The following is a 15,708-nucleotide window of genomic DNA, read 5'->3' on the forward strand; positions in this document are numbered from 1 at the left end:
ATTTTTTTCGTGGGGTTTGGTGCCTTCGATCGTCAGTGCCGTGTGGGGGTCTGGGTTCATAATGTCCAGGTAGGGTGGGGTTCTAATGACCAGGTAAGGTGGGTTATAATGGTCAGGAAGGGTGGGGTTATAATGGCCAGGTTGGGTGGCTTCATAATAGCCAGGTAGAGTGGGATTATAATGGCCAGGTAGGGTGGGGTCATAATGCCCAGCTCGGGTGGGCATAATGGCGGCTGGGCGCCTTCCCCACGTAAAATGGCGGTTGTGCGGCTTCCCCACACAAGATGGTGGTTGGGCAAAGTCCCTACCTAAGATGGCGGTTGGCCACCTTCCCAACGTAAAATGGCGGTTGCGCACCTTCCCCACGCATGATGGCGGTTTGCCGTCTTCCTTACCTAAGAGGGCGTTTGTGCGCCTTTCTTACGTAAGATGGCGGTTGGACGCCTTCCACGTGAAATAATGGTGGGTGGCCGCCTGGTGGTTGGGCGCCTTCCCCACACAAGATGGCGGCTGAGCACCGTATATACGCTAGAAATGGCTAGATGGTGTGTGAGGGCTGATGCCCCCCTCCTCCTCTCCCCCTTGGACCTCCTCTCCTTCACGCCGGGCTGCCGCCGATCGAGTCATCGGCCTCCCCGCACCAGCATCCTCTCTGTGGGACATGGCTCGTTGCTGGCTCTCCACCGCCTCACGTTATTCTGCCTCCCACCCCCCACGTAAACCACCACTCACGCTGCGGGGGCTGCGGGCGCGCGCACAACCGGACCTGCTGCCCACCACGTGCACGCGCTAAAAATAGCGCGGCTGCTGCGCGAGCGCTGGCGCAGGTAATGAGTTAGTGCGCAGCGCAGCCTTACTTGCACACACGCCAGAATTACGCACCACGCCGAACCCTTAATGCGATCGCCGCCACGTAAACCCCCTGCGTAAAACGCGCTCGGTAAATACGCACGCGACCGCAAACACCGGGTGGGTGTGAGAATGAGTGTTGAGTGAGTGTGTGTGTGAGGATGAGTGGCGGGTGGGTGAGCGGGCGTGAGAGTGGGTGGGTGTGAGAATGAGTGGTGAGTGTTTGGTGGCTGGGTGTGAGAGTGAGTGGTGAGTGTTTGGTGGCTGGGTGTGAGAGTGAGTGGTGAGTGAGTGGTGAGCGAGTAGGCGGGCGTGAGAGTGGGTGGGTGTGAGAGTGAGTGGTGGGTGGGTTGTGAGAGTGAGTGGTGGGTGGGCGTGAGAGTGAGTGGGTGGGTGGGAGAGTGTTAGAGTGAGTGGTGGGTGGGTTAGTGGGTGGCATGAGAGTCGTAAATTAGTGGTGAGTGGGTGTGAGTGAGTGAGTGAGTGGGCGGGTGTGCATGAGTGATTCGTGAGAGTGGTGGGTGGGCGTGAGAGTGAATGGTGGGTGGGTCGGTGTGAGTGGTGTGTGTGAGAGTGGGTATATGCGTGTGAGAGTGAGTGGTGGGTGGGTGTGAGAGTGAGTGGTGGGTGGGTGGGTGTGAGAGTCAGTGGGTGGGTAGGCAGGCGTGAGAGTGATTGGTGAGTGGGTGTTGAGCAGATTACAACAACAAAACAAAACCAAAAGGAGTGCAAAGTGTAAGGAAGTCACACAAAAAAATAAAGCATATAAATACAAATTGTATAAATCAAATCCTGTCAGTTTTTCAATACTCAAAGCAAGCTTGGGCAAGGCAAAAAAAACTGAATAAAAAACTGCCCCAGACCACAGCAAGACAACACAAAGTCCATCAATAAAATTGCACATTAAAATTTCACTTCCATTCCTTTGGGTTTGGCAATGGAAGCCTCACACACACGCTGTGCAACAAGTGTTGGATGGACATCCCCGCCAGTGTTGGAAATTTAATCTTCAAATCACTCAATTCGGATCACACAGCAGCAGTAGCAGTAAATTTGTTCTGTACTGCAAACAACTTGGCAGGACCCTCTGAAAAAGAGTCTTGAGACTGAGTGAGGCTCGTGCTGGCTAAATAAGCGTAGTCGTAGTAATAAAAAGAAATCGATACTAAACACACATACAGGAGCAGAGTCGTTCCCCAGGTACGGTGTATGGGGGCGACTACACCAGGCCCCATGCTTTGGGGGGCCCTGCGCTTCGGTGTCACAGTGTCAGACATTACTTACGTTTAACACGTAGGCTATCGCACCGGAATATCTCACAAGTAATGACATCACATGCATCATTCTAATTAAGACCGAAAGAGGATTTATCCGCGATTCGAAGGCCCACATGTTGTGATTAGCCCCAGGCCCCGCACGCCCCTATAGACTTCCTTGACCACGAGACAAGCAGGTAGTGGCTTACCGTGGCTCAGCAGCTCCAGAGCTCTTCACACTGCCAGCAGCAGCAGCAGTGGTGGTGGTGGCTTTGCTGGTGGTGGTGCTGGTGGCCACGGTCCCGAGCCAGCTATGAGCCAGCACCTGCGCTGGCGTCATGCGACAATTCGGATCCCATCTGTTGAGATACGCATGGGGGACACACGCAGCCACGTGGTTAGAGAGTCATGGTGAGAGCTTTGATGTTCCTTCCCTTCTCCCAAGAGGTCCAGGAACGCACAGCAGCAGGGGAAGCAGCAGTAGCAGTGGCAGTCCTCTGATGCCCAGCAGCGTCTTGCACAGACCTCCCACTCCTCCACGGAGGGCTAACTTCACGCCGGTGGTACCGCTTATTGGCAGGTCCACTCGGCTCCACATCTTCCTGGTGATTGGTGGAGAGCAGTCGCGATCACATGGAGGGGAGCAAACTTCGTGGGGAGGTGGTGGGAGTAGTAGGTGGTTCTTACTGCAGCCAGGAGCTGATGAATTCGACAAACTCCGGGTCATCGCTTTTGAGCACCCTGTGAAGTGGGAAGCACCCCGGCACCCTTTTCTTGCCTGGGCAGAACATCTTCCCCCGATGGTCTGCAGGAGCCATGCACAGCGGGAGGGACCAAGTCACCAACCACCACGTCACCCACCTACCCACTTACTGACCGATCCATCAACCCACGCATTCACATTACCCACCCACCCATCCACTCTTCCACCTTCCCAATCACTCACCTATCCGCCTATCCACACACCGACCCACCCACTCACCAACCTATTCGCCGTCTCACCCACATAACCACCCACTTTCCCACATACTAATTTACCCACCCACACACCCAAATAATTTAAAATACAAAGAGGCTCCCTCCAAAAAAATATAACAGCCCGAGGCCACTCCCTAAAACAGAATCCGGTCCGTCACTCGCCCCACCCTTCAACTCACCAAAGAACTGCGTTCTGTTGCGAGCTGCATCCACCATGTACCTTGGAGGCATCCCCAGAATCTGCACACGGTTTATATGAAGACAAAGGTCACCCGTATAGCTTCGGCACACTGTATGGAGCAAGTGCTGTTAGTATTGAATAGCAAAAGCAGCAACACACAAAGACAGGGGTGGCGGGCCACGTTGACCAAGGTACTTCACACACTCCACCAGGTACTCAGTTGACACTGACTCGAACTAGGGGAGGCCCAGGACCACTTCAGATCATCGTCACTGGTGTTGGCCATGAGCTGGACTCGAGCTCAGTTTCTAGCACAGCAGGCTAACCGCTACACTACCGCTCCCCCACACATACAAGATGCACACGTGTACACACAACCACACGCAACATACGACGGCCATTATTCAGAGATCACAAAGTGGCCACCCACCCTCCTGCCCCCCCCCGCCCCCCCCCCCATGGCCCACGACTCCAAGGAAAGAGAGGGGATCACGTGGCTGTCGGACCAGAAAAATTCCCTGCCCGTCGCCAACTCCGCCACCGTGCAGCCCAGTGCCCACATATCCTTTCCACAGGCCAAGCTATAGCCCTGCAACAGTTTCGGAGCCAAGTATTCCAGGGTCCCATGAACATCCATAGCTGCACAATGATCACAAGAACAACATACATATGTGCATGTATACACTGTCTTAAACAGCATCATCATCACACACATAAACAGTCACAAGTACAGACACTCAGATACACAGAGACACTCAGACAAACACTTAGAGACGAATACTTGCACACAGCCACAGAGACTGTGGTGCCGCCGCAGCGGAGCCGCTCCATCGGGGCCGTGCCCACCGCCGTGACACCGCCACCGGGGAGTGACAGCGCCGACGCGGCGCGCCTCTCGCCACCCCTTCCCCCCCCGCCCCACATGAATGCACGCATACCCCACGTAGAGCCGGGAGGGAAGGTCACCTGGCCGACAGGTTTTTATCCAGAAGCCCCTAATGGGATCAAGTTTCATGGTTTCCTGCGGGCGGGCAATTGGGCGATCTACCCCCGAGGCTGACATGCACCGCAGTGCCGTGACCTGATATTAAAGTTACGTGGTCATGGCAGAGGCCGTTGAGCCACCGTGAGTGAAACCGCACACACACAAGCACGAGTACGGATCGGAATGCCTTTGTTAGGATTAGGGATCTAGATAACAAAGGGACAAGAATAGCCAGGCCTCTGAATGGACAGGGCCGCACGGGTGCGGAAGCATCTGAATGTCTTTTGTTATACAGTTGAGATTACGGATCCAAATAACAACGGGACAGGAGCATTCCGACGTCTGAATGGACAGGGCGGCACGGGGTGTGGGAACAGCGGAACGCCTTTGTTATAGGCAGGATTAGGGATCTAGATAACAAAGGGACAAGAATAACCAGGCATCTGAATGGACAAAAGGGCACGGGCAAGCAAGGTCCGCGGAAATGCCTTTTGTGATAGGTAGGATAAAAGGCAGGTGATTGAGACAGTAGGAGAGTTCTTCTTCAAGAGATCGAGAGCAGCGAGGTGTTAGGGTCAGCCGTTCGAGACGTCCGTGTGACGAGCTTCAATGCAGCCAGGCTCAACCCTCTATGGAGACGACCCACAGCATCGCCCTTCTACAGCTTCCAGCGCAGCAGAGTGGACGTAGGCATAAGTCAGTGAGCGGTGAGTTTGAGCTATTTAATCGAGGGTAGAGAGCGGAACGATAGGCAGGATAAATTGAGCCTAGGAGCCCAGGGGGAATAGGCTGGCATCCACTGACTCACACAATCACGCGTAGTTTAACGGGTTACTCGCGGTAAATAAAATAGCTAGCAGGGGGATCAACTGTGTCGTGTGGTCTTTGGGAGTGTGAAGAGGAGGGTAGAGCATGCTTGGTGTTCGCGTGCATGCGCGGTTGTTTACCATGAGGCGGAGTGTTCAGCGTGCGCGTGCCTACGCGACTGTTTACGGTGGTGTTTAGCGCTCGCGTACCTGTGCGATTGTTTACAGTAGTGCTTAGCACTCACGTCCCTGTGTGACTGTGTTGCGGTCGCGTGCCTGCGCGATTGTTTATAGCGAGGTAGCGAGCTAGGCGCCTGGCGTGCGCGTATTCGCGCGGCTGTTTAAACGACCTTTTAAATCGGAGCGAAGTGACCCCCCCAATCAGCAGCCCGCGCACGGCAGACGCCCCTGGCCTCCCAACCCCGACCCCCCACTCCCTCGCGTGGGATTGGTGCACGGGGCTCGGCAGGTAGCAGCGTCGTGTTTGTTATTGCCTGAGCGCGTAGAGCGTGTGTGTGAGGGAATCACACGTCGGCGCACCGTACCTGTTTGTTCACGTGCGGGACGGGGTTTTACTTTGCGAGCGCGCTCACCGCGGCACGCCGCCACTGAACAACATAGCGCGTTGTAAGCGTAGAGCAGGCGGCTCCACTAATTGAGCCATGCCTACGCGGTCGGCAACAAAGTCAGGGGCCCCAGGGGGTGAGGAGGTGGAGGTCGCTAACCCGAACCCTGGTATGAATGGAACGGGGGAGTCGGGGGGCAACGGCCCCGACAATTCGGTGATGGCAGGGGACGATAGCCCCCACAGTTTGGCGTCAGAAGCGGTACGAACCCCCGCGAGATGATCTCCCAAGCGAAATGTTGAGGGAGCGGGGCGTTTGTGCACAGACTGCCCTATATGACATCATAACAACAGTCTGGACCACTGGATGGGTTCTGCAGGATTGGCAGAAGGGGGACCGCAAAAACTGTAACAACTACAGGGGCATCTCACTCCTCAGTGTGCCGGGAAAGGTCCTGGGAAGGATTATTCAACATCGCCTTGCCAGGCACGCTGAGGAGAGGCTTGCGGAGCCCCAATGTGGTTTCAGGAAAGGGCGGTCCTGCACAGATGCCATATTTTCTGTCCGTCTGCTACAGCAGAGGTGTAGGGAATTCCAACAAGACCTACATCTCTGCTTTATTGACCTTGTTCTTCGTGCTTTTGGAGTCCCTGACCCTCTGCTCACGATCATTAAGGACCTTCATGATGGTGAGCCGGCCCGGGTAAAACTACGTGGCCGGGAGTCAGAGCCATTACCTGTACACGTTGGGGTGCGACAGGGATGTCCTCTGGCTCCCACATTATTTAACATCAATTTTGACTACGTAGTTCGTTAAGCCTTCAATAGCTGTACCGGGGGAATCTCCATTTGGTACAGATATAATGAGGGGCTGATCGATGCCCGGGTGCGGTCAAGGGATGGCTCCCTATTGCTCAACCACGTTATGTATGTCGATGATTTGGTAATAGCTGCTCATTCAGAGGAGGAGTTGGAGACGCTGCTGCTGAGACTGGAGCGTGCCACTAAGAGATGGGGCCTTACCATCAGCCCCACCAAAACTAAGCACCTGCCTGGGTATTTTGTACCATTGGACACTCCACCCCCACAACTCTCAATCGGTGATTGGGCAGTTGTGGAGAGAGTGGAGAGTTTCCCATACCTGGGCAGTGTGCTTATGACCGGCTCCAGTTTAACAGGAGAGGTCTCACTTCGAATCAGTGAAGTGACAATATCTTTTCATCGGTTGCGTAACGCTGTGTGGAAGCTACCTGGTCTGTCGCTCCGCACTAAGCTTCAGGTCTTCTCGGCCATGGTTATTCCCTCCCTTCTCTACGCTTGCGAAACGTGGACCCCCCTAATGGAACATCTTTGCTGGTTAGAAACATATAGGCTAGCCTGCCTACGATCCATCCTGGGTTTAACCAGGCTGGATTGTGTGAGGAGCTCACAAATCTTTGAAATATCTGGGCACGGTCCCATTGGTGAGCTCCTCCGACAGGCAAGGCTGCGTTGGTTGGGTCATGTAGCCCGCATGCCCAGCCACCGCATGCCGAAACAGCTTTTGTTCGGCCGGATCGAGGGAGCTAAATGGGCGCGGCACGAGCTAGAGAAGAGATGGAGTGATGTGGCACAGAAGGACGTGGAGCTGAGTGGACTTGCCGATGACTGGTACCAGTGATGTCAAGATCGGCCTCTGTGGAGGAGGCTCGTGAAGGACGCTGCTGGGCAGTTGGAGGCAGTTGCCCTCCAACAACAACGGAGGATGGAGCAGCGACGCTCACAACAACGAGCGGAGCGCCGGGTGGCTAAAGCACAGCAGGTTGGCACAGTAGGGGGCACAGGTGGTGCATCAGCCAGTCATCTGAGTCAGTCGACCCGTGGCACTTGGGTCTGCCCCGTGACCTCCTGCCAGCGGGCGTTCGACACTTCACGTAGCCTCAAGGTGCACATGGCCTGGCACAAGCGTCGTGGTGACGTCACCGCCACTTAGTGGCGAATGGCGGTTGTTGTACACGCTGGGGTGCTGGTGCTCGCTCTGCAGATGTAAATGCCACTGATTATTCATGTTCTGCAGATGTAGATGTCACTGGTGTTCTTCATGTTCTGCAGATGTAGATACCACTGGTTCTTCACGTTCTGCAAATGTAGATGCCACTATGTCTTAACGTCCTGTAGATGTAGATGGCACTGGTTTTTCACGTCCTTTAGATGTAGATGCCACTGGTTTTTCACGTTCTGCAGATGCCACTCGTTCTTCACGTTCTGCAGATGTAGATGCCACTCGTTCTTCATGTTCTGCAGATGTAGATGCAAATAGTTCCTCATGTTCTGCGGATGTAGATGCCACTGGTTCTTCACGTTCTGCAGATGTAGATGCCACTGGCTCTTCACGTTCTGCAGATGTAGATACCACTGGTTCTTCACGTTCTGTAGATGTAGATGCCACTGGTTCCTCACGTTCTGTAAATATAGATGCCACTGTTCCGTCACGTTATGTAGATGAAGATGTCACTGGTTCTTCATGCTCTGTAGATCCCACTGGTTCTTCACGTTCTGTAGGTGCCACAGGTTGTTCATGTTCTGTTGATGTAGATGCCACAGGTTCTTCACGTTCTGCAGATGTAGATGTCACTGTTTTTTTTGCGCATATCTCTGAAACGTTCGTAAGTTGAACGTCTGTGAGCGGAGGCAGTCCCCCTGCACAGACGCTCGGTCGTAAACGACGCTCACCGCCTTGACCATGCTGGGTGTGAATTCCCTCCCTGCGGCTCACTCCCCTTTCAGAGCAACGTTCTGTTGGCGAACATCGTGGATGGCATCGTCAGGGTCAGGAACTTCGCCTCAAGCTTCTTTGTGGATGGCAAAAGTGAGTGGAGACACCCACACACACCCACCCATCCACCCACTGACACCCCCACACACGCATCTACCCACCCATCCACCCACCTACACATCCATTCGCCATCAACCCATCCATTCCCCCACCCATCAAGCCACCCACCGACCCCCCCATCAATCCACCCACCCATCCACCCACCCACTGACCCCTCCACCCACCCACCCACCATCCATCCACCCACCCACCCATCCACCCACCCACCCATCCACCCATCCACCCACCCACCCATCCACCCAGCCACCCACCTACCCATTCACACACCCAGCCACTGACCCATCCACCCACCCACTCACCCACCCATCCATATATCCATTCACGCACCTACCCACCCACCCAGCCATCCACCCATCCATCTACCCACCCAGCCATCCAGCCACCCACTCACCCACCCACCCACCCATCCACCCACCCACCCACCCACCCACTCACCCACCCACCCATCCATCTATCCATCCATGCACCCACCCACACAGCCATTCACCCACCCATCCATCCACCCACCCACCCAGTCATCCAGACACCCACCCACCCAGCCATCCAGCCACCAACTCACCCGCCCACCCACCGAGCGATCCACGCACCCACCCAGCGAGCCATCCACCCACTCACCCACCCACCCACTGATTCAGCTACCCAGCTACCCACTCACCCAGCCACCCACTCAGCCACCCACCCACTCAGCCACCCACCCACTCACCCACCCACCCATCCACCCAGCCATCCATCTACCCACCCATCCACCCCTCCACTCAGCCATCCAGCCACCCACTCACCCAACCACCCACCCGGCCATCCACCCACCCACTCAGCCATCCAGCGACCTACTCACCCATCCACCCAGCTAGCCATCCACCCACTCACCCACCCACCCACTCACCCATCCACCCAGCCAGCCATCCACCCACTCACCCGCCCAACCATCCACCCCCCACCCACCCAGCCACCGCCCCAGCCACCCAACCCAGCCACCCAACCCACCCACACACCTACAGACACGTACCTAGTCTACAATCTTCATCATCATCGCTGCTGTTGTCGTCTGCACAGCCTCGCACGTGGGAGGAACCCTCGCCTACGTGGCCCCCGAGGTGCTTCTCGGCTACCCGGCGACCTGCGCTGTGGACACATGGTCGCTGGGCTGCACCGTCGCCAAGCTGGCCACCGACAGGGAACTCTTCCTCTCGTTCAGCCGCGACGACCACCTGGCATGCTGCATCGAGGTGACTTGGGAACCTCCCTGGGGGGTCTCGAGCGACGACCTGGCCCACAGCCAGCCAGTCACCCAGCCAGTCACTCAGTCACCCAACCCTGTCAGCCAGTCACCCAACCAGCCACCCAACCACCCACCCACTCACCTACCCACCCACCTACCTACGCATCCTCTCACTCACCTACACATTTACCCACCCACCCATCTACCTACTTACCCGCCCACTCACCCACCTACTTACCCAGCCACCCACCTACCTACACACCCACTCACTCATCCACCTACCCACCCACTCGCCCACCCCCTCACCCACCCACCTACCCCCTCACCCACCCACCTACTCACTGACTCACCCACCTACCCACCCAGTAACCCACCCACCTACACACCCACCGACCTATCCACCCACTCACTCACCCACTCACCCATCCACTCGCCCACTCACCCACCCACTTACCCACCGACCTACCCACCCATTCACCCACCCATTAACCCACCCACCTACCTACCCACTCACCCACCCACCTACCTATCCACTAACCCACCCACTCACCCTCCCCCCACCCACCTACTCACCCATGATGCTAGATGCGCTGAGCAACAATGATAATGTCACGTTCAGGTCTTTCGTCGTGCAGCCAATGAAAAACAGCCACGTAGCTCAGTGGGGCCTTCCCTGGTGAAATAAAAATAGTTCAGTTTTAGTGTGGGCCTCTGAGTCTCAATGGTTTTATATGAGTCTCTGGACCTCTATGGGTCTATGTATGGGTCCCCGTGTGTAACATGTGTGTAACATTCGTGTAACATGCGTGTGTCCCTCTGTGTGTCTGTCTTGAAACGGTTGCGCAGATCCTGGGCATGCCTCCAAAAGAAATGGTGGAGAAAGCTCGCAAAAGAGCGGCATACTTTGGTGAGTTGAAGGGTGGTGTGATGGTGGTGTGGTTGTGGTATGGTGGTGGGGTGGTGGTGGTGAAGTACTGGTGAGGTAGTGGTGGAGAAGTAGTGGTGGTGGGGGTGGTGGTGGTGGTGTAACGCTAGCGGTGTGGTGGTGAGGTGGTGATGGTGTGGTGGTGGTGGTGAGGTGGTGGTGGTGAGGTGGTGGTGTCGAGGTGGTAGTGGAGGTGGTGTGGTGGTGAGGTGGTGGTGAGGTGGTGGTGTGGTGGTTATGTGGCAGTGTATAGTGGTGAGGTGGTGGTGTGGTGGTGGTGAGGTAGTGGTGGTGAGGTGTTAGTGGTGGCAATAGTGGTGGGGTGGTGGTGGCGGGGTGGTGGTGGTGTAGAGGTGGCAGTGTGGTGGTATGGTGGTAGTGGTGGTGTGGTGGTGTAGAGGTGGCAATAATGGTGGTGAAGTAGTGGTCATGTGGTGGTGGTATAGGGCTAGCGGTGTGGTGGTGATGGTGTGGTGGTGGTGGTGAGGTAGTGGTGATATGGTGGTGTAGATGGGGTAGTGGAGGTGGTGTGGTGGTGTTGGTGCGGTGGTGGTATGGCAATGGATAGTGGTGGTGTGGTGGTGGTGGTGAGGTGGTGTTGTAGGGGTAGCGGTGTGGTGGTGAGTTGGTGGTGTGGTGGTGAGGTGGTGGTGTGGTTGTGGTGTGGTGAGGTAGTGGTGGTGAGGTGTTGGTGGTGGCGATGGTGGTGGTGTGGTGGTGTTCTAGGGGTAGCCGTGTGGTGGTATGGTGGTAGTGGTGGTGTGGTCAGGTGGTGGTGGTGTGGTGGTGAGGTGGTGGTCGTGCTTTGGTGGTGGCGTAGAGGTGGTAGTGGAGGTGGTGTGGTGGTGAGGTGGTGGTGAGGTGGTAGTGTTGTAGGGGTAGCGGTGTGGTGGTGAGTGGGTGGGTAGGTGGGTGGGTGGTTGGTGACACTGTGCATGCCTCTCTCTGTGTGTCTCTCTTTCCATCTCTCTGTCTCTATCTGTGTATGTGTCTCTCTCTGTCTCTCTTCCTCTTTCTTTGTCTCTCTGTGTATCTCTCTGCCTCTATCTCCCTCTCTGTGTGTATGTATTTCTCTCTCTGTCTCTGTCCTACAGACGAGGCCGGCCAGCCTCACTGCCCGGCCAGGAAACGTCTCCCGGCAAGTGTCCCCCTGCATTTGGTGCTGCGGGGATGTGGAGCTCAGCTTGTGGCCTTCATTAGCAGCTGCCTGCAGTAAGAACACAGACACATACCGCCCGTGTAGCCTCAAGCCGACTGTAGGGGCAGGTGCTGTTAGTAGTAGCGAGTAGCAGCGCCTATACACAGACAAAGATCCCCCGTGTAGACTCTAGCAGATTGTAGGGGCAAGTGCTGTTAGTAGTAGCGAGTAGCAGCACCGCCTATGAAGGCCTCCGGCACTGTGGCACACACAGAGGAGGTGGGTGGCTAGCACCACCACGTCCGGCCACCTTTGTCTCCCCAGTGGCGATGTTTACACCAGGTACTCATTTGAGGCTGAGTCGACCTAGGGGAGGCCTAGGACCAGTTCAGATAATATAATCACTGTCACTGGTGTTGGCCGTGTGCAGGAATCTAACTCGGGTTTCTGCCGGGTTCATAACACCACCGCTGTCCATTACACACACACACGTACACACACACGTATAGATGGGAACGTCAAATCCTCACCTCCCCTGTCTCCATCCCCCCCACCCCCCCAGGTGGGATCCAGAACTCCGCATGACACCGGAGCAGGCGCTGAGTCACGGCTGGCTCCAGAACGAGACCACCACCATCGAGGCCACCCCCACCACCATCGAGGCCACCACCACCACCATCGAGGCCACCCCCACCACCATCGAGTCCACCCCCACCACCATCGAGGCCACCCCAACCACCATGGAGGCCACCCCCACTACCATTGAGGCCACCCCAACCACCATTGAGGCCACCCCAACCATCCTGGAGGCCACCCCAACCATCCTGGAGGCCACCCCCACCACCATCGAGGCCACCCCCACCACCATCGAGGCCACCCCCACCACCATCGAGGCCACCCCCACCACCATCGAGGCCACCCCCACCACCATCGAGGCCACCCCCACCACCATCGAGGCCACCCCCACCACCATCGAGGCCACCCCCACCACCATCGAGGCCACCCCCACCACCATCGAGGCCACCCCCACCACCATTGAGGCCACCCCAACCACCATTGACGCCACCCCAACCACCATGGAGGCCACCCCAACCATCCTGGAGGCCACCCCCACCACCAAGGAAGCCACCCCCACCACCATCGAGGCCACCCCCACCACCATCGAGGCCACCCCCACCACCATCGAGGCCACCCCCACCACCATCGAGGCCACCCCCACCACCATCGAGGCCACCCCCACCACCATCGAGGCCACCCCCACCACCATCGAGGCCACCCCCACCACCATTGAGGCCACCCCAACCACCATGGAGGCCACCCCAACCATCCTGGAGGCCACCCCCACCACCAAGGAAGCCACCCCCATCACCATCGAGGCCACCCCCACCACCATCGAGGCCACCCCCACCACCATCGAGGCCACCCCCACCACCATCGAGGCCACCCCCACCACCATCGAGGCTACCCCCACCACCATCGAGGCCACCCCCACCACCATCGAGGCCACCCCCACCACCATCGAGGCCACCCCCACCACCATCGAGGCCACCCCCACCACCATCGAGGCCACCCCCACCACCATCGAGGCCACCCCCACCACCAGCGAGGCCACGCCCACCACCAGCGAGGCCACGCCCACCACCACCACCATCCAGGCCACCCCCACCACCAGCGAGGCCACCCCCACCACCAGCAAGGCCACCCCCATCACCAGCGAGTCCACTCCCATCACCAGCGAGGCCAACCCCATCACCAGCGAGGCCACCCCCATCACCATCGAGGCCACCCCCACCACCAGCGAGGCCACCCCCATCACCAGCGAGGCCACCCCCATCACCAGCGAGGCCACAACCGCCACCAGCGAGGCCACAACCGCCTCCAGCAAGGCCACCCCCACCACCATCGAGGCCACCCCCATCACCAGCGAGGCCACCCCCATCACCAGCGAGGCCACCCCCATCACCAGCGAGGCCACCCCCATCACCAGCGAAGCCACAACCGCCACCAGCGAGGCCACCCCCATCACCAGCGAGGCCTTTGGAGCTGCGGATCTACGGTGAGACTCCCTCTGTATGCTCAGTGCAGGGTCTCTGAGTATGGGTCGTTGTGAGTCTGTATGGGTCTCTATGAGTATGGGTCTCGATGCATCTATATGAATTTAGTATTTGGGCTGCCGCTATGAATCCCCACGTGACGATGATGATGATGATATCAGCCACTTGGTTGAGCTGCTTTCATTTGTGATGGCCAGGTCCACTTCTGGCCGTGGGGACCGATCGCGACCTCTGGCTGTAGTACCAGCATGACGATGATTATGATGATGCGCTGCTGTGGTGCTGCTGCCTCTCTCTCCACAGAGCTGAGTCGGAGAAAAAGCCCCCATCATCATCATCCTTGTCATCATCGCTGGATGAGGATGAGACAGAGGAGGTGGAGGAGGAGGAGAACGAGGATCAGACGGAGGAGGATGAGACAGAGGAAGAGGAGAAGATGGAAGTGGAGGAGAAGACAGAAGAGGAGGAGCAGATGGAAGTGGACGAGAAGACAGAAGAGGATGAGCAGATGGAAGAGGAGGAGGTGCAACAGCAGCAGGAGAAGAAGAAGAAAAAGAAGCAAAGGGGTCTGGCCCATATGGGCAGGGCGCTCTCCTCGATCTTCCGCCGCCTGCTGCTGTGTGGTGGGCAGCCCACGGCAGAGTAGCGGGGGGGTGGTGGTGGAGTCGGTGCCAACCACCACCACCACGAGCAGCAGCACCGCACCACCCACCCACCCACACAGTCACCCCACACACACCCAGCCACCCACACTCACTCACCCCACACACACACCCACTCACCACACTCACTATCGTGGAGACCAGCTGTGGAAGACGACTGAAGAGCGGCCGCCAGACATGGACTGGACAAAGCCACTCACTGCACTCACCACACGCTCACCCCACCACACACTCACCAGTAGCTTACCCAGGGCCCCCCTTATCTCAGGCTACAACCCTACCACGTGGTGTGTGTAAAAATAGCATTGTACGTGTGTAGTTTTGTATATTATTATTGTAAATATGATTGTTATATTTCGATTTAAAGCTTTCGTGACTGCAATGATTCATCTTCTTTGGTTCTTTCGGTAAAGTCACGTAGAATGAGAATAAAATAATAAATTGATAAAATAAAATAACACAATAATATTCTCACGACGTTTCGGCCACAACACAAGCGGCCTTCATCAGGTGAAGGGGGCGAGACTGTCTGGTAGGACAGCGCTGGAGTGAGAGAGCCACGTTCAGATCACGGCTTTTAAGCTGTGTGAGAGGAACAAAGAGCCTTGACACAGGAATTAGCATAAAATTTAGCATTGAAATGGCTGAATGATTAGCTTGTGACTGGTCACAGAAATAGCTATGTTAAAAGTTAAAGCATACACATCCGCAGAGGCACCCATTGTTAAAAGGAATTAGCATAGAATTTAGCATTGAAATAGCTAAGTTAAGGCATACACATCCGCAGAGGCACCCCTTGACAATGGGATTAGCATAGAATTTAGCATTGAAATGGCTGAGTGATTCGCTTGTAACTGCTACAGAAATAGCTACGTTGAAGTCAGAGCATACACATTCACCGAGGCACTTAGTACAAATCAAACAGGAGAATTTAGCATTGAAATAACTAGGCGAATTTAGCATTGAAATAACTGGGTGATTTGCTAGTGACTGGTCACAGAAATGACTACACATCTGAGCTATTCACAGTACTATATAGTGAACCAATAAAAACTAAAATATAAATTACCTTCATGTTATCAATAAACTCTATATTCTCCAATCAGCTAAGCTACCAACCATAAGTCGTTATATATCACAATGCTATATGGCGAAAAAATGGGTGGATTCTTACCCTCAAATTTCCGTACCACGGATAGCTATGGGCCCCGTTC

The 15,708-nt window shown here is 56.2% G+C and overlaps 1 protein-coding gene across 1 annotated transcript; it reads left to right on the top strand.

The window, feature by feature from the left end:
• The first annotated feature begins 313 nt into the window (after window positions 1-313).
• On the top strand, window positions 314-10,696 carry LOC142924128 (dual specificity tyrosine-phosphorylation-regulated kinase 3-like). The gene is made up of 4 exons (XM_076065773.1): window positions 314-424; window positions 8,388-8,469; window positions 9,550-9,722; window positions 10,562-10,696. Exons 1-4 carry the CDS (start codon window positions 314-316, stop codon window positions 10,694-10,696), a joined length of 501 nt encoding a protein of 166 aa, XP_075921888.1.
• The last annotated feature ends 5,012 nt before the right edge of the window (window positions 10,697-15,708 follow it).

The sequence above is a fragment of the Petromyzon marinus genome, chromosome 9 (genome assembly GCF_048934315.1).
Source record: "Petromyzon marinus isolate PM22_M1 ecotype Great Lakes invasive population chromosome 9, UKy_Petmar_22M1.pri1.0, whole genome shotgun sequence".
NCBI lineage: Eukaryota > Metazoa > Chordata > Hyperoartia > Petromyzontiformes > Petromyzontidae > Petromyzon > Petromyzon marinus.

What these genes read in the sequence shown, in the direction of transcription:
- LOC142924128 (XM_076065773.1), top strand. Translation starts at nt 314, where the DNA reads ATGGCGGTTGGCCACCTTCCCAACGTAAAATGGCGGTTGCGCACCTTC. An exon ending in CGTTTGTGCGCCTTTCTTAC is followed by an intron (nt 425 to 8,387) that starts GTAAGATGGCGG and finishes CTCCCCTTTCAG; the next exon opens with AGCAACGTTCTGTTGGCGAA. An exon ending in ACCTGGCATGCTGCATCGAG is followed by an intron (nt 9,723 to 10,561) that starts GTGACTTGGGAA and finishes ACGGTTGCGCAG; the next exon opens with ATCCTGGGCATGCCTCCAAA.